The following is a 21,999-nucleotide window of genomic DNA, read 5'->3' as shown; positions in this document are numbered from 1 at the left end:
TTTTAATAAGAGAGTTGCCAAAGCAACTTTTTTGCAATCAGAATATATTTACTTAACATCTAGCAACATTGGGAACACAAGGCAGATACTTTCTCACCAAATTTTTTAACAAATATCATTTTTTTTGAAAGATTGGTTGAAGACCTTTTCTCTCAAGCTGATATTTGCCCATCACTTCAATGTTAACTTTGCTCGACATCCAAAGGACTGCGAGATGGGTGAAGCCAGACTGTAATATGAGACAGACAATCTGCTTGATAATGAAATTTCTTTGGTAGTCATAAACATCTTAGAGTCCTTTAAGTAATTTAACTATCAGCATAACCATGACTACCTCTGTTTGATAGGCTGGCTCATGGAATGGATACATGATGCTGTACCAGTATAACACAGCTCAAGACTGAGCCTTTTGTTTCCTTTTGTTGCCATTTTTTAATATTAGACCCAGCTCACTATGGTACAGCACAGAGAGATATTTTATTTATCCTCTCGGCTGCTAACTCATTCAGCATAAACATGGCCAAGAGACTGGATTATCTGTGAGAAAGAATTTAAGATCAACTTCCAGAAATGCAGTTAGACTTCTGACGTGTTTTTAGAAACTTGCATGGCTCTGTCCCAGTTTAACTGAAATCCAGTTAATTGAACAACTAAGGAGCACAGTGTCTCCCAATTTAAATTAATTCTACTTTTACTGGGGGTGTGGACAGAGGAGTGTGCAGGGTTTGCGTATTTATTCTCAAGTTTTATTATATTGTAATGATTTTTTAAAATTAATATTTAGAGACAGATATACTTTCTTTTTTTTTTTATTTTTTTTTTTTCCTTTCTTTTTGGCTCTTTTCACAACCTCCCTGGCCCAGCCCCGGTGGCTGCCATGCAGATGGTAAATGGGGTGTCCTGCATTGCATGGATAGACCCCATTCCATTAGGAAAACAGAGAGAAAAATCCAGATTTCTCTTCATTATGGGGAATCAGGTTGATTAACACAATCAGAAAAAACCCCACCACTTTTTGAGCGAGCAAGGTGAGATGAAGGGAGCAGTGGGAAGGGGGAAGAGTGTTAACTTTGGAGCTAGAAATGCTCCAGCAACTCACATTTCCTTTTTTTCCTACACATATCAAGGGCAGCAATCCCAATGCACAGTGCAACAAGAGGAACACATTTTATTGAATTTCTGCACACAGAGGTATCTGTCAATCCAAGTTTAAATCACTTAGTGTTCACCACAAGCTGTGTGAGTCCCAGGTGGCATAAAAATTTCTGTTTTCTGCACTGAATCTTGCACTGGATTAGCAACTGCTGAAGTTTCCACGGTCCAAAAGCATCCAATAATCCAACACTGAACCGTTGGAGTCGGTTATATGAAGCCTCACCTCGATAGTCCAGCAATTTTTCTGGATGTCCCAGTTTCAGGGGGAGTTGAGCATTGGCTTGTTTCAGTATTTGGCTGAATTAAGAACTGTGACATGGATTTTTGGTGTTCATACTTGAGCTATACATACACTTTCCTGACTGCTCACTTTCTTCTTTTTCCCTTGTTGCACAGTACAGACCAAAATTTTTGCTGTGTTTCTCCTTCCCCACAGAATTCTTCACTTCCTGTATTAAGGTTTGTTCTTGACATTGTCTAAAAATAGTTAATCACTGCAAATAATAGTTGTGGCCACCAGAGATGCATAAGTACACTTTGAAGTGGGCGAATCAATAAGACGGTTTTGGATTTTTGTTTTGCTGTGTGAGTTTATCACCCTTTCCCATATCTCCATAGAGTGTCTATCAGTAGGATTTCTGAAATTGCCTCCATCCTTGTTCTGCAGCTAAAATAAATGCAAGAACATCTGTAGAAGTGTATACTGGTAAAGAACTAGAGGGATACCAGGAATGAGATGTTTTTCGCAGTGGTGCCATCATCCCCAGACCAAACTTTGCAGGAAAACCATGGACAGAAGACACTGATCTTCTTCTATGGCTGTTTTCCATTGGCATGGATATACTGTGAAAGGAAAGTCTGTGACACAAGCTCTGAAAGGTGATCTGTAAGGGTTTGGAAGTCCTGGCACAGCAGTATATCCCAGAGCACAACCTAGCACAGGAAAAATACATAATTTGTAAATTTTTAAAAACCATTGATTCTGGGTAGCCTCCAAGGTGTATTTGTATATTATAAAATGGTAATGGCATTAATTAGACACAGTGTCCTGTATTTTGTGGAGCTAAAAGGGTACATTTCTGTTTAATAACACAGGATCTTGTTGAACACCACCTTGGTGCATCATTATGGTGACACGCAAAAGAAGCTCAACCCTCCATTTGCAGCTCTGTAAGGTGACAAGAGAAACCCTTAATAAGCCACAAATAGAATATCAGGAAGTGTTTCACACCTGCCTCCCTCCCCACTTCCCACACAGTGTTGGCAGCCCAGCAGTGCACTGAATTTAGCACACATTTACCTGTGGTGAGCCGATATCTTCTGAGGATCAATGCTTAGCAGCAGGGCTGTGCTACAGCTCCCTGCAAAACTGCCATGTGAGTTGATTCAGGCTTTTGAAGTCTTTTTTTTTTTTTTTGCCTTGGTGCTGTAGAGAGAAAGAGGGAATTGAGGCACCCTGTGTCCCCTGTCCCCATCCTGAAGGGCATGGCAAACCAGAGGGTTAATGCCAGTTGTCAGTCCTCGAGGGTGTTTATTGCTGACAGCAGCAGCAGCATTCTGCCTGGTAAGGTAGTGCTAATTCTGGACTGTAGCCTTTGCAAAAAATGATGGCACAGAGAGAGAGGGATTTCGGGAGGTATTTAAATAAGTGAAGTACCTGGCACAATGGAGTCTGGCAGCTCTGGATAGAGCACTTAATTTTCTTTTTTTTTTTCCCCCCTCAGATTTGTCTTTCATTTGTTTCCCCAGCCCCTCTGTTTATTTCAGCAGTGCCTGACACAGGGATGGTGTGTTAACAGGCCTTAATATTGAACAATTTCTGCTTGTTGTTAGTTATACATCATTTAGGGCTGTGATCATAAATTGTTCAATCACAAGGTTTAGTCAAAACCAGCATTCTTTACTGATGTCTTTTCCCAGGGGTGTTGAAAATTTGATTGTTCAAAGTGCAAATATGGTTTAGCAATCCTTTCCAAGAGTAATTTATCAGAAATCCTAAGGAGGTAATATATAAAAGTGGGATAGAAAACCTGCACATTAAATGGGATTTACCAGCCAAAGCCTTTGGAACTGCTTGCCTGTGAATGACTGGAATGGAGCAGAACAAAGTCAATTACTGACTGTAATTAAGGAGTGGATGCATTTAAACTGTAGAGAGCAGTAGCAGTCTTCTTGAAACTGTCTTGTTACTCTGAAGATTAGTCTGAGGAAAGAAAGAAAAGGACTTGAACTATATCTTACAGAAAGTATATTTTAAATGAATTCTCTTCCCTCCATTCTATGATCTGTTTTTACAGATTTGCTCATAAAACACTGATAATATATGATTATCAAAATAACACATTCAAGACAAAGAAACTTTCAACATGTATTTTGCTTTGGTCTTGTTAGCAATGGAGTATCTCTTTTGCATATCATACAGTGCAAATATTTATGCAGTGCTGAATACTTGTATTTTAATAAAGCCTGAATTTACTGAACGGAAGGCTGAACTATGTTGTGTCCTTTTTAAGCCTTCAAAATACAGTAAATCTAATTACATATGTTGCTCTTACTTTGAAAATGTTATTCCATTTTATAATTTTAATAATGATTTGTTTATACTGGGAGAGAGGCATTAGATTGAATTGTTGCCTGTGTTTAGTCTAATTCATATCTGCATGTATACATTAATAAATTGTGCTATCATATCATACATTTTGAACCCAAATGGAGGTCAGCTCTTTTCTGCTGCTCACCTTAAGCTGCACTTGGACTTTTTATTTCCTTTTGGTGAAGGGAGAGGCGAGTGTGCAAATGGTGATTAACGTTATGGTCCTGGAGTAATGAGGGAATTAAGATTTCCCTAATGAATAACTCATTCTGGTGCTTGGGGAGCAGTGGGGTGGCTGGAGCTGGCCCCGATGGGTGCGGAGGGGATGGGGTGAACATCTGCAGCCCTGCAGCCCCCACCAGGGGAGCGTTCCCACATTCCCAGCAGCGCTCCCACAGGATGTCTCCGCTGGAGCTGCGCTGACGGGATTTTCCTTAATGCTGATGACTTTGGAAACCTTCCTTGCAGGCATTTCCTCAATAAAGGGAGGGTTATAGGACAATTAATGTGACATTAGGCTGTTGTTTTTTTGCTTTGGGTTTTCTTCTCCCTGGTATTATTTCAGTTTTGAGGGAGATGCTGGGAGTACCCAGGCTGGTGAGGATCTGCTGTTTCTTTTTAGCTTCACTAAAAACTCTTGACATGGGGGAGATGCAGGGAAAGAGTAGCACTTCAGGTCAATGTATTTACATAAACAAACTGTGCCAGGTCATAACAGCTTTGCTTTTTCCCAGAGCTGGTCAGAAGGAAATCCCTGTTTGGTGCTAAGTAATGCATGTTCCAGTGAACATTCCAGCATTCAGACTAAACCTGCATCCCCAACACACCAAGACCAAAATGTTCCATTTCCACGCGTGGATATCACCAAATTTTGCACAAGCAGCTTTTAACAGCAGTGAAATAAGAATAAAACTTTGGTTCCAGAGCTGGCAGGAGCTGAGCTGTCTTATAGCATGGGCAGAATGAGCTCCTGCCCCTTCCAAAAGTGCTGGTGATGCAGCCCTTGGTTGACTTGTCTGCAAACAAAGATGATGTGCCCAGGTGGTGCTCCATGGCCGTGGGCACCAGGAATCTGTGGAATAATCCTGGGACAAAGCACTGCACAGGTCTGGGCCTCAGTTTTTTCATCTGTGAAATGGTTGCTCCAACCTGTTGTGTGAAATACCTGGAGATTTCCTCTGGTGAAATATATATATATATATATGTATATATATATATATATATATATATGCGTGTAAAATAAAAAATTATGTATCATTATTATCCCAGTGGTTTACAGAAGTTCAGGCCAACAGCATATACATACATATTTCCACCAAATATTAGGTTAGGCAGTGAAACAGCATTATCAGGGGATTGAATATTCTTTTGATAAATATTCCCAGTGAGTGGGTCAAAAATGTAAATCGACTTCTATTCAGACAAACTGGGGATTTTTTTTTTCATGATAAATGGGCTCCTAATTACTCTGCTGCAGCCATCTTTGATGATAATTTCTTTTTTTAATGTGAAAGAGTGGCATTATCAATTTCACCAAAATGTTTGGAAATGGGGAATCATAGGTAAATAATAAATGTGCAAATTCAAGAATGGAGGTAGCAGACACAAAAACCAATATTAGTAAAACAGAAATGGAAACTGCAAATGGCAGGAAATAATTTTCCTGATGCATTCAGTTCTTTTCAGGGTGCTTTGATTTCCCTTGAACTGTGTCTCGTTACACCGAGTTTCCTGGCTTTTCTAAACTTTTGTCACACACCCGTTATTTCTGCACTATTTGTGTTCTGTGGTTGCATTGCTGAGACAATATCTCGTTTGTTTTGACATATTCAAAACAGTTTTCAGACAGAGGTTCAGAACTCCTCGGTAACTCGGCGCTCCAGCAGACAAATCTCAGTAAAAAGAACAAGCATTTGTGGGGGGAACGGGAGGGAAAATAGAGGAAAATCATCTGCCTGGTGTGTGCTTTACTCACCTGTGTGTGCCCATGCCCTCCCCAGATCACCACAGTGTCAGGAAATGAGTTCCTCTTCCAGTCGGATATCGACTTTCTCATATTGGATTGGTTCCACGCTATCAAAAATGCAATTGACAGATTGGTATGTATTTGTTTTGGCTGTTACCTTTATTAATTAAGATGTAGCAATTTCAACTTCATTTGCTCAGGCATCTCTACAGGTTTTTAGGCAGTCAGCAGCTAGCTAGACGTTCCTTTCTCTGAAGGATATAAAAATATGTATGCAAATCTACAAAAAAATGTCAGATAAACAAGGTTGTTGCACAAAAATGTCATTTGATTCTTGCCTCGAAACGGAACGCTACATTTATTTCTCTGAAATAACAAGGACGCTGGCTTGCTGAGGGTTGTAAAAGCACACAAGCACTTAATAACTAATGAATTTTTGCATTTTCTGTTTATGCAGCCTACAGTATATAATCTTCAATAGAACTATTAATACATTTGAGCCTTTTATGAATTTTTGTATTACTTATTCACAAGAATAACGCTAGCAAATAATATTCCTTTGTAACTGATTGCTGGTATTCTCCCAGGAAGGCTGGGGGTTTTCTACTAGAAGTAAGCAGGGTTGCATTTTATTAAAACAGTTTTTAATTACCAAACCAGCTTCAGCTGTAGCTTTTTCTTTCTTTTTTGCCACTCTCAGTACAAATTCCAAACATCTTTCTCCTATCCCTGCCTGATCCAAGAACATTTTCTTTTTTTTTTTTCTTTTTTTCTTTTTTTGAGGGCACTGACTTTCCTTGTTCGCTGCAGAATCTGTTGGGAGAAAAATATCCCCATTTCTTGCATTTTTCAGAGCTTTTCAGTGCAGTGGAATCTGCAGCCTCTTTGAAAGGGTTAATTTGAACGCAGCTACTGTTTCCTTAAAGAGCTACAAACATTCTATTACCCTGAGGCTATAATCAGCCAAGGAAAGTTTGATCTGATGATGTATGTCTTCATATTGTGCATTTCATTGGGTGTGTGAGGATATTGATATCCAACTAAAGATTTTGGGGTGGAGTTTTCCACGGAGACTCGGGGAAAAAAAAAAAAATAAATGTTTTTTGGCATGTTACTCAACTAAACATCTAATAAACCTGATTTTATATATATATATATATGTATTTTTTTTTAGTGTAGCCGAATAATATTGTGGCATGAGCAGCCCTGAGCATCCACAGCAGCAGCAGCTGGTGGGGCACGAGTGGTCCACGGGTGGCTGGTGGTGGCCAAGGTCCGAGTGCGCAGGACAGGATGTCCCCACTCGTGGCCACTCCATCCCTGCCAGCTCTGCCACTCCTGGAGCTCTGAGCGGGTGTGGAAAGCACAGCCTGGCAGCTCTCCAGCCTCTTGGGATGGCTGAGTCTCACCTGACCAAATGCCATGGGAGGAGACGTGGCTCCAGCCGAAGCAGCGTCGCCCTTTTTTTCGTTCTTTTTGGTTTTTTTTTTTTTTTTTGCTTTTTCTTTCCCCCTGCTCGTTTTCACGTTGTCTGCCAGTAAATTAGAATAATGGAAAAGCCCCCCGACTACTTCTTAAGCTTAAACCAGCAGAATTCAACCCCAAATTTGCAATGATGTTTGAAGTAATTGTGTTTGCAAGAATATTTACTGTAACTATCTAAAACAGAAAAGCAATTTAAACAGTCTTCCTCTTTGCCAGCATTTGAAAGTAGCCTGCAATGTGGAAATAATTTTGGTCCCTAAAGCCTAAAGAAGCAGGCCTTTTGTTTTCCTCACTTAAATGGGAATTTATCTCAGAAATTAGGATCAGTCTGTCAGGGCCATAAAAGCTTTGCCATATGACAAATTTTGCATTACACTTTCCTTAAATTATATACTCCCTGCACACTTGCTCTGTGTGTGTCTGTTAGCTTCTGTACTGGCATTCCGGAATCTCTTGCTTCATTCTTACAAATAATAATTTTATTAAAAGCATACACATATGTATATACATATATATATATTCTTTTCCCAGCCAAAAGAACAGAGAATTACATCGAGAAATTTGGAGTTCAAACTCAGAAGATCCTCCAGCATCGAATTACTGAATAACTTAGACACTGAATCCAAAGAGCCAAAGCCTGAGCACAGAAAATCTTTAAGTAAGGCTTTTTTCTTTCCTCATTTTTCTTTCCTTTTTTTTATTTTCTTTCCTTTTTAAATAACTATGCCATTACAGGACAAGATAATTTTTATTACGTACAGAATGTAAGGAAGATCACCGAGAATTTTAAAGCTGAATATGTTCTGCACTGATATACATAACTTGCATTTAAGTAAAGACAGTTACTAGCTCCACACTTTTAAAGGGTGACACTCTCTCCTAAGCAAAATAAATTTGTTTAGGAGCAAAGACATTTATTTAAGCCATTTATTTTTTAAAATAAGCAACATGAGCCCTACGTTAATGGTCTGTTGCAGTTGCTTTGTTTCCATTTTGGTAAAATACCTCAAATTGCCAGAGTAATTTTGTCTGTTGTGTATTTATACACTGAATTGCTGAAGGAATTGACATATCCTTTGCAGCCAACAATCAGTGATGTATCTATAATTTTATAGAAGATAAATTCCAGGGTTTGGGCGTTGATTGTTTGTCAGTGTGATTAGAAAAGAAAGTGATCTAAAACCAGCAGGGCTGTGCTTCACTCCTCTGAAAAAGCTCTCCCAGTTTGTGCCGAGATGCTCGTGAGATCGTGGGCAGCAGGAGCTGCTGCTGGCCCTGAATCCCTCACCCAACATTTTTTTTTTTGACTTCAGCCTCTCCCCTGAATTTTTGTTTTCTTCCTTTGTTTGGCGGGAGATTCGCATCCTGCTGGCGGTGACAGCCCCAGACTGGCAGGCTGGTTCGAGGTGCCTTTGGGTACCAAAGGGCTCTGTAGGAATTTGCCTGCACGCAAATTCAGTGCAGGATCAAAGCCTGAGATGTTAAGAAAAGGGCTGCCTTAAAAAAGACCCAACGTAGCTATTTTTAATGATAATTATCCACACAATCATAAATATATGCACACATGCGTGCGCGTACACACAAATAGAGACTCATTAAATAGTCACTTTTTGCAGACCACAGGATTTTGGGGTTTGTTTTCTTATTATCTTGAAGATGTTTCTTTTTTTTTTTTTTAAGGGTTTTGTGGTTTTGTTGTTTTTTGGGTTTTTTTTTCTTTGTGTTATAAAATATAAAGTAGCCTGAACGTGGCTTGTGAAAAATTGTCCCAATATCTTTGCACTGGTGCTACGTTGCATTTCTCAGAGGAAGAAAAATAAGACTGAGAACACAGTGAGTTCTGAGGGTCTGATTCTGCTCTTATTGTAGCTAATAGCAAAATGCCCATAAACTGTCTCAGCACTCAGGGAATTTTTATTTATTTATTTAGACTTCTCACATATCTTTAAATGATAATTTGTCAGACAAAACAGAAAAAGTGACTATGAGCAGTGACAGAGACTTAGTCTATGTTTCTTTTCAAACCTTAGAGAATCCTGAATAACCTCCGTTTTGTTAAAGGCTATTTAAACTATTAAAAAAATGTGAAAATATCTGCTGTGAAATCTCACTGAATCGAAGCTTGCATTTAAATACCGTAGATTGGATTGCTTCTAAAATATGTATTCAGAACTTTTTTTTTTTTTGGCCCCTTGAGATCAAGCAATTATGTGGAATTAGAAAAATCATATTATTCACTTACTTATTAGTAGTCTGAGCACAAACTGTATTGTCAGTTTTCTGCCTTTGGCTTTCTGTGCCCTTAATGTTCACACAAGTATCGTAGCCAGAATTATCGGCAGCTAGAGCCAAAATTGCTTTAAAAAGGCATGAGAACTGGTAATGACACATTGTTAGCAGTTAACAGGTGGTCGTTTCATTGTCCAGTTTGACTGCAGAGCACAAAGATATGTGTAATATCTGCAAGTGTATTTATAAAGTTCTTGCAAAGTTTAACGATTTTATAATTTTATAGTGCTTTTACGTTATTGACTATTGCCAGTGCCAAATCCAAACAAAGGAGATTTTTTAATGACGCCTTAGAACTCCTCCAGTTTAACAAAGAAGATGAGCAACTGATGTTTTAGCAGCCCACCCCCTCCCACTTTAATAACCTTTAATGAAATATTCAGACAGCTCAGATTCATTTGAATTTACCTTATCTACATTGTAGAGGTTGCAAAAATATCCTTGATACTGCTGCATCATTGCTTTTATTATTTTCTTTTTATTTTCAGCAGTACAAGTATATAAAGGACAGGTACCAAAGCATTTCAGTAATTTACTCTTTAATTTAAAACTGGGGAGACTGTCCCTAGAGATTTAGTAGCAGGAATTTGGTTTTTATGTCTAATCCTAATTGCTTCTGCTTGCACTACAAGGACAAATGGTAATTCTCTGTTATGCTTTTTGAGCTGTAGACACTGCTTTCATTGAAAATTGGGCTCAAACTGCCAGGCTCAATTTCCAAAGTTCAGAGAGTGGCTGTTCTCTTGGTCATGCAGCTTTTCAGTGGCTTCTCATCCAGTTTGGTTTCAACTCCTGTTCTAATTGAAGTTTTCTTGAGCTATGAAGAAACCAAGAATGGCCTTGGGGAGTGTTACAAAAATATGAAAAACTGTGATCTTGTTCTCAAATACATGGAAGGAGACGACTTTTTATTTTATGATGTCAGCTATTTCACTGATATAATTTCTGCAGCTGATGCTGGTCAGAAATAACACGGTTTTCACCTCAGCAGCCTCCTCCATTGGAAGAAGGGCGCATTTTGTGCAAGAAGATTGCCTTGCAGCACCACTTCTTTCAGTGAAGTGTTGTTCTAAACAGATCATTTTAAAAATTAGTGTCAAACTTCATAATTTCCAAGTAATTTAGTTATCACTCAGACCATAGGGGTGTTTTGGGTTTGTTTGGTTTTTTTTTGTTTTTTTGTAAGATTATCAAAAACCACCCCTAATTAGTACCAATTTTAACTGGATTCACTGGTAGGTGGTCTGCTATGTTAATTTTTAAATTTTTAAATCCCAGGGAACCAGGCACCTGGATTACTCTTCAAGTAGAGATGCTGTTGTGATGTATGGAAATTAGGGAAGCAACCTGGGACATAGCGAAAGGGTCTGTGCACCACCAGGTGCAATTTCCAGGAATTGTTCTTCTCTCCCGACCCCAAGGGGCCTTACTGTGTGTCAGGACATCTCTTGTGTTTTGGGCACTGAAACCAAGTGGATGCTCTCAGCTAAGCTCTGCCCTTCTTTTCCCGCCCATGCACCCATCCTGTGGTTTGCATCCTCTGGGCCGTTTGTGGCCCTCATCTGGGAATTCTGTCCCCCCAGGAGTGACCTCTTGTGGAAGAGCCTGGGCTGGAGTTGCTATTGATTGTTGGAGGGGATCAATTCCCCTCCTGCTCCCCCTCTTCAGGATGGAAACAAACAGCTCTGCAGCAGGAAGAGTGCCCTTTGGCTACCGTATCAATCTGAGGGCTGCTCTTGTCAAAATGCACAATCACAAGCTTGATAATGCAATCCATTCCCAAAGCACTATATTTCCAACCTGTTCTCCATCATTTCCTTATGGCGTCACATTTACTCAGTTCATCACATTCTTATTAATATTTTAGGTTTCCTTGAAAGTGATGGAATTCTATTTTTATTACAAAAGCAACAAGAATAAATACTAATTGTTGTCAGTTATTTCCTTATGTAGTGGGAACAGTAATCTGTTCCTCAGCTTTAGGTTGCCAAAGCAAAATAATGAAATATTTTAGACATTTAAAAAAAAAAGTCTGTGATATTAGATAAATGCAATTTGATCTCCTTGTTTGCCACATAAAAGCTGGAACTGCCTGAATTGATAAGATTGAATTGCATTATTTTTATTGTTTCTACTCGCATATTTTTTTCCTTATCTTCAAGAACGCTTTACTGGAAACCCGGTGGTTAGTCATGCAGCCTGGAAAAATCGCCTCCATGTTTGAATTCTAGCTGGAGGTGCCACAACTCCAGCATTAAAAAAATTAAAATATATATATATGTGTGGAAAAGAACATCTTGGTGAGTTGTGGCAGCGTTGTTTGCTATTCATGGGCATCTCAGTGTCTCACTAAGAGCAGTCAGAGACCCCAGGCGTCACTGTGCCAGACACAATGTGATCCCAAAGTAAGACAATTCCAGCTCTCAGCCCCAGTAAGGACAAGCTGCAACAGGTGGGAAAAAGTGGACAAAGGCAGGGGGTGGAAGGAAAAGTTGACAGCAAAGCCAACATGTCATGCATATTAAAGAGCAGGATTGGGATTCCTTTCCGCTCTCCGTAAGGATCAGGGTCTCAGCCCCAGCACCCTGGCCACCAGCCAACTCAAATAATGATACTTTCCTTACCTAAATTCCTCTTGGACTCTCAACAGGGAGGGATAAGTCTTTAAATCCAAAAGGGTGGTGCTTTACTCTTGGGATGCCACAGCCTTTGCATGCTTCCCTAGGGAATGGCCTTGTGGCAGTGTCTGGGAATATACCTCCTAGCATCTTTTAAATCAAGGGGAAAACCCCCAAAACTTCTTAATTTCAGTTTGCCTCCATAGGTATTTGCTACAAAGTCATCTGGGCATTGAAGTCTGCTTTAGTTTCTTAAAAGACAGTTAAATTCAGCAGTTTATAGTCCTTAGGATTGAACCATGGACTGTGTGATTTAAAATTGCCCAGAATTGCTTTTTCTTTTTTTCATTCACTTTTCTTCAGAAGGCTGAATTTTGAAACTTGAGCATGATGTGTATTTATCCCTCGTTAATTACTAAAGCATCTGGAATCCTTTCTGAAGGGAGTTTGTTAGATAACCAAGTCTGTACAATGAGTGTGAGGGGAAATAGCAGCAGAAACCCACTTTGGTCATTTAATGAACATGGTGGAAGAAATGGGGAATTTGGTGGAGCTTGAAAATTCCCTGGCTTCACACGCTCCACTTGGTCCTTCCCTGGCTAAATCTTCCTCCAAGGACTTGTTTGAGGGTTTAGGGTTGTTGGACTAGGAATTCCCACAGGACTGGGAATTTCTGTGGCAAAGACCTCCTGTCTGAGGCTGTTGTTCCTCTGAGGAGGGAAAGGATAGGCACCAGGGCATGAACACAAGGATTTGCACGGTTTTGGCTGTGTAATAACAGAAATGGAAAAAAAAATATTTCTTGAAAACATCATTATACATCCTAGAAAAAGGCACTGCAATTACAGGCAGTGCTGAGAGGAGCCTGTGGGAGTTTTCTGTTTTCCTCTCTAACACATGAAGGGGATGAAGGTTGGGAGACCATGTCTTGGGATGTAGAGAGAAGTTCTATTAGCCCAGCCAAGCTCATCGAGGGCTGGATTCTGTGGTAGCTCATGTAGTCCTTTATCCCCACAGAGTCACCTCTTTGAAAAGGAGTTTTATTAACAGGTTACTGGTGGAGTCACCATCCCTGGAAGTGACCCCAAAGGTGTGGATATGGCCCTTGAGGACATGGTTTGGTGGTGACCATGATGGTGGCACTGGGCTGACTGCTGGACTCGATGATCTCAGAGGTCTTTTCCAATCTTCGTGATTCTAATTCGAACCACAGAAGTTGGAAATCACTCCATTTCTTTGTTATTTCTGATGAGGTCTGAATTCTTTCCCCTTCCTGGCCCATTTATTTCAGCTAAATGTGAAGTTCAAAGCCAAATGATCTTAGTTAGGGGCTATTATTATATTACAATGTTAGCGTTATGTATAGGTCAGTTTTATTACTTTTAATAAAGCCAAGAAACATAAAGCAATAATGTATATTAGTGCAGCATTACCAATGGCAACAATTAAAACAGGAAGCAAAATGAAAACTAGCTGCAAATATGCAGTTTCCTACTGCAATGTTAATTTTGTCACTCTGCATCTTGTATGTTTGCGGCATTTATTTTTATTGCATCAAGAGGAATGCACTCAGCTTCAGGCACTAAAAAAAAGCAGGAAAAGAAAATGCAACATGCTGGGTTTGCAGAGTGGAATCACTCATCTGGACTACAGGGACTAAACATTTTTTCACATATTTGTAGTCTTATGTTTCTCTGCTACATTAAGTATAGGTATGCTCTCTTCCTAAAGCTTAGGAAAATACTGATTCAGCAACAAAGAAGTAATAATATTGGCATGTGGGAAACAAAACATGCCAAATTGAGAAACAAATTGTGTCACTTGTACTGATAATAGAAGATTATGTTGCACTCAAAATCACAACTGGCTGTGACTAGTACTAAAAAAATTACATTTTTTCCTGAATTTGAATATCCTGTTTCCATCAATTATAATATAATGTTTCCTTAATCCTTTGTTTTATTTCTACTTCACTCTCCAAAATCCTTCCAGAGTTTACTATTTGGGTTGAAAAAGCATATTTTTAAATTGGGCATATCCAACTTCCATATAAACATTTGGCAGGGAAACCCATGCATGTTCACTTAATTCATTTTTATTGAACCAAGTCCAGATTTTTAGCCAGGAAAAAGTTAGATATTAATCATATCTGAGCAGGATCATTAAATTTTCCTTTACGTACTAGAACAGCAGGGTCATTATAGAACCATGAGAAGTTAGCTCACTTATTAATCTTTACAATTACATAAAAGTGATCATTTTTATAGTATTTAAGAGTAGCTCTAACCCATTATGTGAAGAGTATGTGGGAATATTATAATATAATATAATGTATTATTATAGATGTGACCTGTGACTCATTGGTCTGCTCACTGACACACAACTCCCTGGAAAAGTTATCTGTTTGAGCTTGGATAATCTTTAATTGTTTCACACTTCTTGTGCTCATTTATGGGGCATACTAGTAAATACAGAGCTAGTCACTGAGTTATTAATTACCTCATTATTACTTAATTATCGCCATTGCATACTTCATTTTTATGGGGAATTATGTCATAAAAGAAGGTATTTTATGCTGCCCACCACAGTTAAGTATGAATGACAGTGATAGCTAATGTAGGATTGAGTTAGTTAAAGAAAATCAATCAGAAATCCTCACTATAGATTACTATCCAGTTTCTTCTGCCTTTTCCAGCTAGCACTCCTCATCCTTGACTTTGAAACCCAACAGTTTAAACTCGGTTCTTGTTTCAGTGGACTAATCCCCTTTCATAAATCATGTTCAAGTGCTGAAATAATTTGCACATCGTTTAAAGAGTATTTGCTTTGAAACATTCACCTCAAGCCCTTTTGTATATCCTTTCTCTCTAAAGATTTGTAGTATTTGTTTTGTTCTCTGAGGTATAAAAGACCTGGGTAAACTTTATTCCTGTTGTTTCAAGATTAGTGAAACAAAATGCATATTTATTCAACTGGGACTGAAAGGAGCTTTAGTAAAGACGATCATACATACGACCCAGGGGAATGTTATAATACAAAATGTCTGTCTTAAAATCTCTTCAGGTTTGTTCAAAACACTACTGAAGGACTTAATTTTAAAGAAAGAAAAGGAAAAGGTTACAAATCCATATTTCTTCTTTGTTCCAAAGAAGAGAGAGACACCACGTATTTTTCTTAACAAAATAAACTCCTGCATGTGCACTCTAGATGGGTTTGATATGGAGGCAAGTAGAGACTGGGTATCATTATTGATTTAAGTCTTTTCTTACTGAACCACAGATACTGACACAGCCCTTAAGACAACTACATTTTGGGAAAATTGCAGTGGTTTTTTTTTGTTGTTGTTGTTTTTTAGAAAAAGCAATCACAAACAAATAATGAGATTTGAGGCATTATTGGAGCCAAGCAGTTGGGATTTTTTTCCATGCACTAGAAGTGAGGTAGAGTCCTGCAGTGAGGAATCTGTTCTGACTCTGCCACTTCCAAGGCTAACTACCCAACGTGTCTTCCACTGCTTTGGTCTCTCAGTTCCATAACCAGTCCATCTTCCTTTGCACTATGTAGCAAAACTAAGGTTTGATGTAGATTGTACAAAATGCCACAATTTTTATAGTTGAAAGCAGCCCTGCAAACTATGCAGACAGCTATCTCTGCTCGACCTTCCATCACTGTGTGTCAGTAGATCTCCAGTTTTTGCATCTCCATAACTTTTCCTCCATGGGGAAGGAATAAGAGGCTGACAACAGATAACACCTAAATAGATGGAGGCGTTCTCGCTGCAACAGGGAATATTTTAGACTGCAGTCTTTGCAGGGAGGTCAGAACTAGAGCAAGTGAGCAGGACTTGCTGAACTTTGTTGTTCAGGATAAGCCAGTCCAGTCCATCACTCCTCTAAACATAATTTTGAACCTTTCATGATATTTATTGAAATACATACCCCTATTGGAAGGTTGTAGCCAGAAAAATGATTCTTACACTGTACTGTATCCTGAGGTTTCACTATTATTTCTAACTAATCTAGATGCAATCCTCATGGTATTTTGGGAGGAATGTGATAGAAATAAGGAGGTTTTTAGGTTATAAAAGTCTAAATTAAGCTCAGTTTGAGAGACTGTACGTCAGGCTCTAGACAGGAATACCTACTTTCCAGACTCACCTTTTTCCCTGTTAAGTGGTGAAATCACTTATATATTTGGACCTTCTAGCTAGAAGGTTCTATTTCATTTAAATTGCGACAGCAAACCCCAAATATTTAAACAACAACTTAATGGTACTCTCTGCTGGACAGGGCATATTATTGGAATTTAAAAGGGCTGTGTTTTGTAGGGTCTCCTCTTTGCTCCACCAGCTGCCTGCTGACGAACCGGGTAAACAGATCCTGCCTGAAAGCCAAAGGGTGGAACATCACTGAAGGGTTAAATGCTATATTGTTTCTCAATTAAGTAAAAGGTTCCAACTAGCTGGCTTTAAATATTGATGCTGAAGAGAGAGCTATGACATATGAGCAGCTCCCCTCACCACCGAGGATATTTGGCTCCATTTAATTAATTCCATTGGCCATTGTCTTAAGTGCGCCCAGGATTCACCCAAGAGGAATTCACTTGCGTTGCTGTTATTGAAAAGTGTAACACAGCATTATCTGCCTCAGACAGACTTTTTGTAGCATTGAATCAATTCCCCAGCCCTTGAAAACAACTACCTCATTTGATTCCTTTCATAATTAATGAAATTCAGTAGTAATGCTTTTGCCCCTCAGCTCAGGCTGGAAAATTGTTCCAAAACTTCAGTTTTCAAGCTGAAAGCACTCCAATTTTCAGCCTAAATGGACTTGTGGTGCAATTGTGATCTTGTGGCAACATTTAGCCTGCTCCTCATTTGCAGCAGTTCTGCCTCAGGTGTACCACCCCCTGCTTGGGCTGATAACTAGGCCAGCCAAGATTTTGTAGTCTTTCCTACGATAGGGTGTGCTTTTCTTTTTCTGATCATCTCAAAGAACTCTTTTCTGAATCTCTTTCCCTTTCAGTCACTGTTTTTTGCATTGGTATTCAAGTTTAGGTCTTCCCACAGACTTGGAAACCAGAATTCAGTCTCTCATGTGGAAATGGTTCACCTGATACAGTGTAGGAATTGTATTTATATCTTTCATTGCCGCTTTTTTAGACATTAAAAGTAAACAACCAGGACAGGTAGATTTTGCTGTCCTTTAATCTCTTGCATCCAGTGCATTCATTATGAAAACTAAGGAGCAAACTTGCCTTAAGGCTTTTCATAGCACATAAAATATGTGCCTACATGTGATAACAGCTTTTGTAATTAATTTTTAAGGTGTTCAATTTAAACAAAGAAGTAACATTCTTATAAAACTGAGCAACTCTTTGCAAACAACACATTTAAAATACACAAAATTAAAACATTTAAAATACCCCAGTGCTAATACATTTGAAAAAAAAAAAAACTTTGGAGACAAAAAAGGATTTTAATGTACTTATCCTGAAATTCATGAAGAGACTTGGTACAGAACACAAGAATAATTTTAAAAGTATACAGGTATGAAACCCTACTAGAGAAAGCTTTACATTTAATATATTTTGCAATGACACAGTGACAGTACATTTTATAATCACTTTTGCTGAGGAAGGTTATTCTTCAATCCAAGGACTCAGGGCCCAAGGGAAGGTGGCCAGATGTGGGCAGGGCAGAACAGGAGGGCAGCCAGATGCACATTGGATCATTTACCAATTAACAGAATTTGGGGCATAAACTTATAAATCAGGGAAAGACAGCCTTTGTCTTGGTGGGTTTCTATAAGGAAAGATTTATTCAAGGTGTGGGAACTCAAGCTCCAGATCACTTCATGCTCACTCTTTCTAGGACAGCATAGCTGTGACCTATTCAGAAAAGGCCTTTTTATTTTATTTCTCTCAGGAGTCAGCTGGCTCCTGAGCAGCACAGGTTTTCCCTTGATAAATGATACTAGAAGAACCAGAAAGGTGACTGAAAATTAAGCAGTTCAGGTGATGACCTCAAAATCACTGTCTGACTGTCTTATATCCAAGCCATAGATGGATTCACTTAAGCCAAACGTTGTCTCATTTCTATGGTTTCCTAGAAGTTCAGAAGTTCCTGCAAAGATAATCTTTGTGTGTATATATATTTGTGTGAAAACACATGTAATAACCTCTTTCCTTTCTATTTAAAATGAAAGATGATAATTTTAGAGTGCTATAATGCTCCTACCTTCCTATCTTCTTTTGAAAGTATTTGAGTTGATGTGTTTGAAAATCAAAAGATAGCACTAAAAATTAATGAATAAATAATGAAAACACTGTAACACCTGGATTATTATACTGTGTTATCTGATCACTCAATATAATGGATCAAGGGTAGAACTGATATTAAGGCACAATTACAAGCAGTGGAATACTTGATTTATTGTTTTAACTTTGCTCTTAATGCAAGGCACACAGTCATTTGTGAACTGGTAATTGATGTCTGGTTTAAAATATCTTTTGTTTTGGCACCTGGTGGTTTGAATTAGGGGTTCAAATATGAGAGAAGCAATTTTTTTCTATTTTCACAGGTAGTTGTAGGGATGGAGGCAGAAAAAAACATGAGGGAGAGGCTTAGGGAAAGAGGATGATTGAAACATGAGACATGGAGAAAGGGAAAGAAAGGACCCTGAAACACTGAAGTTTGCTGCTTCTCTTGTCTGAATTTGGTTTCTTTTGGGGTACTGTAGCAGATATTGCCTGCTGAGTGAGAAACTGGCAGGCCAGGCAGAGCAGCAGTCTCCTCTTTTCGAATAGAGCTTCTTAAAAATTGTTTGTATTTGGAGAATGTGAGAATGGAGAGGATCCATTAGAATTATACCTTCTGTTATCAATAACCCACAAGGAGAATGCTGTTTGAAAGCATGTCTTTTAACTGGTGAGTTGTAACCCAGAAAGCTAAATTAGCAGAATTCACCTTTTCCAAACAATTGTTTATTTGGAATTCATTTGTAGCTGTCCCTACTCAAGTTACAGGTCATACACAGTAATAAAGCTTTCTAATTCTGTGACAGAATATTCATAATGTCTTTAAAATGCTCAGCTGGATAATGGTCCCCAGGATCTGGACAGCAAGACTTCAAAAGGCAGAGTCCTCTGATCTCCAGTTTCCTTATTCTTTGTAAGCTTGGAAGGTTTCAGCTATCAAGTTTTATTGGTTGATAGTCTAATTGCATTTGTATTATCTTTCCCCTTAATATTATTTTCTTTTCTCTGTGTTGGATTTCTTCCAAATATTACTGTGACCATGAAGCAGTTTTCTGAAATGTTTTGCTTTTGCTTTGATGCTTAACTGCTTTACACATGAGTGCTGCAATAAGGTGCAGGTTTCTGATAATAGTTTTCCTTCTGTGAGGAAAAGTTTCCACAACCTCCTGTGCTTTGCTTATATGTGATATGGCCCTTCAGTTTGAGGCTTTTCATGGACAAGATAAGGTTCGGTTCAACATCTGAACTTTTGAATGTTTATCTGAACTAGATTCGACCCCTAAATTTGTCCATCATTAGTTATTTTGCTTTTCTTTTTTTGAGGCTAAATTATGCTATTAAATATGTTCTAAAGTAGGTTAAGCCCCTGCACAGTTTGTCAGCTGGAACATTAATTTTAAAGCTAAAGCAGTCTTCTATTGGCTCTTTTTAACATTTTGTCTGAATTTTGACCATGGCTGGTCGAACAGAGAGTCAGTGCACCCATGAAAACCCCACAAGTAGCTGATTGAAGAGTCTCAGAGTTGTTGTGATGGCTGGCCTGATTTTATTTCAGGAAAATAGCCTGATAATTAGTAACTATTTGCCTGCTCAAGCAGCTTGTTCCAGTGCAGCTGTTCTGGAGGCTGGATAAAGGACTAAATGTCACCACATGCCCAGCAGCATCTCTGGAGGTGTCCCTCTCTGAGCCCTGCACAAGGGCCAGGCAGACTTGGGTTATTTAGCCACAAAACACATGGCTAAATAACCCAGCAGCTCCTTTCTGGATTTCCCTTTTCCTCCCGTAATTCCCCTGTCTCAGTCCAACAGGAGGGTGACCCACAGCACATCTCACAAGGCTCCTTCTCCACTCACAGCCCCTCTAAGCCTCACCAAAAAAAAGCTGTAGCCTCACAAAAAAGCCTGTAGCCTGCTTTTGGTCCTCTTTTTGGGTTTGTTTATTTTATGCAGATTCTAAATTACCTACAGTAATTTAGAATCTTTTCCAGTGTTCTCACACAGACACCACCTGAGCAAAGAGCTGCAACTGCTCAAAAGTCGGAAGATCAGTTGTGTTTTAGCAAATTGAAATAAATTCTGTTTAAAAATAAAATTTAGTTGATGGCATGAGAGTGACTGTCTAAGGTTTATATTCATGTGAACATATCTATTGGAGATTCTTACCAGAAATTTCACTTGAGGTAAGAAGTAAAAGGAGTTCTGAAATCTGACAACGTGCTCCTTTTACAAATGAGCTCATGGATGATCTTCTGTTGTTGTTCTTACTCTAATGATATAATTGAGGTAGGGATAATCTGATAAGGTATAGTTGACAGAGTACAGCAAATGGATTTCAGATCTCTGGCTAGATATTTTTTGATTACTTTAAAGATAATGGGTGTGCCTTTCTTCTTCGTAAACTACCACATGTACAGTCACTGGAAAGTACTAAACTTGCTGTTTAAAACAGAAAAATGTGCTGGAACTTGTGGTTTGAAACAGCAAATATAGAGCTGAATGTCACTACTGTTTCTCATTGGAAATAAACAGTTTTAGCATGTTGGTTTCATAACTGAGGCACTGTGAATTAATTCTGTCCTTTATTGTATAAGAAATACCAGAAGTTCATTGTGGGTCAAAAAATATAGGGTTATGAGTATAAGCAGAGACTGACTACAATGGGAATATAATTAAATATTAAATTAATTTACTTCTAAGATCTAGAAGAATGAAACATAATTGATAAAAGTTTCAAGAAAAAGGAAATTTGTTGGTAGGATATTCTTTCTGGAAGGGTCCCAAAAGACTGGATCTGAATTAGAGGCTCAACACGGTATCCAAGCACATGTCAAAATTTCAATATATGAAACATTTGTACAATTCTTAACAAGGCTGATATAAATACAAGACTCCCTTGTTCTCTACAGATAATTAATTTGCTTCCAAATGAATAAGACAGAATTTTATGTAGGTTTTTAAGGTAAAATTTCCACATGGCTACTAGGGTTTTATTTTGGTGTAAATCTGTCCAGTGCTCCTGGTAGAAAATGGAACCATATCATTTTCTTGTCCTTTTGCCTGAGCAGTTTAGTGGAAGTGACGACTATTCATAATATTTGCAAAAGGTTGAAAAGGTTTTTTTCAGATTAACTCAGGAGGCAAGTTTAAAGACTTGAAAGTTATTTGCATATATTTCACAACAGAAGAAAGCAAACAGAACTCCACATTCTATAAGCCCCTGAATGCATTATTTATTGTAAATTACTTGTTCAACTTAATCTGGAAATTGTCTACAGTATCTTGCTGTGTCTTCCTCAACCTCCAATTGCATGGGATTCCTTTTTCGTTTTGTGAAGTCTTCTTAAATAATATTTTATACGATATATGTCAGCTTCAAAAGTCATTAACTCAAATATTGCAGTTCTTTTTTCAGTAACTGAGAAATGAGTGGGATAAGACTGTGTGGCTGCAAACTCTGATTCACCCAGTTAGGTAAGGGCAAGGACCACTCTCCAATTCCTATGTGTCCCATCCATTGAGTATTCTCCTGGGAATACTTTTGCAAAGAGGGTGTGTCAAGAGTCCTAATCCCTGAGAAGATCTTGGGCAGACCAGTTTCCCCTTCCCAAGTACACTGTGCTCTCTCTTCCTAAACT

The 21,999-nt window shown here is 38.6% G+C and overlaps 1 protein-coding gene across 1 annotated transcript in view; it reads left to right on the top strand.

The window, feature by feature from the left end:
* Positions 1-21,999, top strand: part of ARHGAP15 (Rho GTPase activating protein 15) — a 322,029-nt gene that overhangs the window by 158,985 nt on the left and 141,045 nt on the right. Inside the window, exons 7-8 of the mRNA XM_063161573.1 lie at positions 5,749-5,847; positions 7,731-7,857. Coding sequence (XP_063017643.1) covers positions 5,749-5,847; positions 7,731-7,857 — 226 coding nt within the window. The remainder of the gene's footprint in view (positions 1-5,748; positions 5,848-7,730; positions 7,858-21,999) is intronic.

Source organism: Melospiza melodia, chromosome 8, assembly GCF_035770615.1.
Source record: "Melospiza melodia melodia isolate bMelMel2 chromosome 8, bMelMel2.pri, whole genome shotgun sequence".
NCBI classification, from domain to species: Eukaryota; Metazoa; Chordata; class Aves; order Passeriformes; family Passerellidae; genus Melospiza; species Melospiza melodia.
The sequence above is the reverse complement of the archived record's forward strand: the minus strand, read 5'-3'. Positions and strand labels throughout refer to the sequence as shown.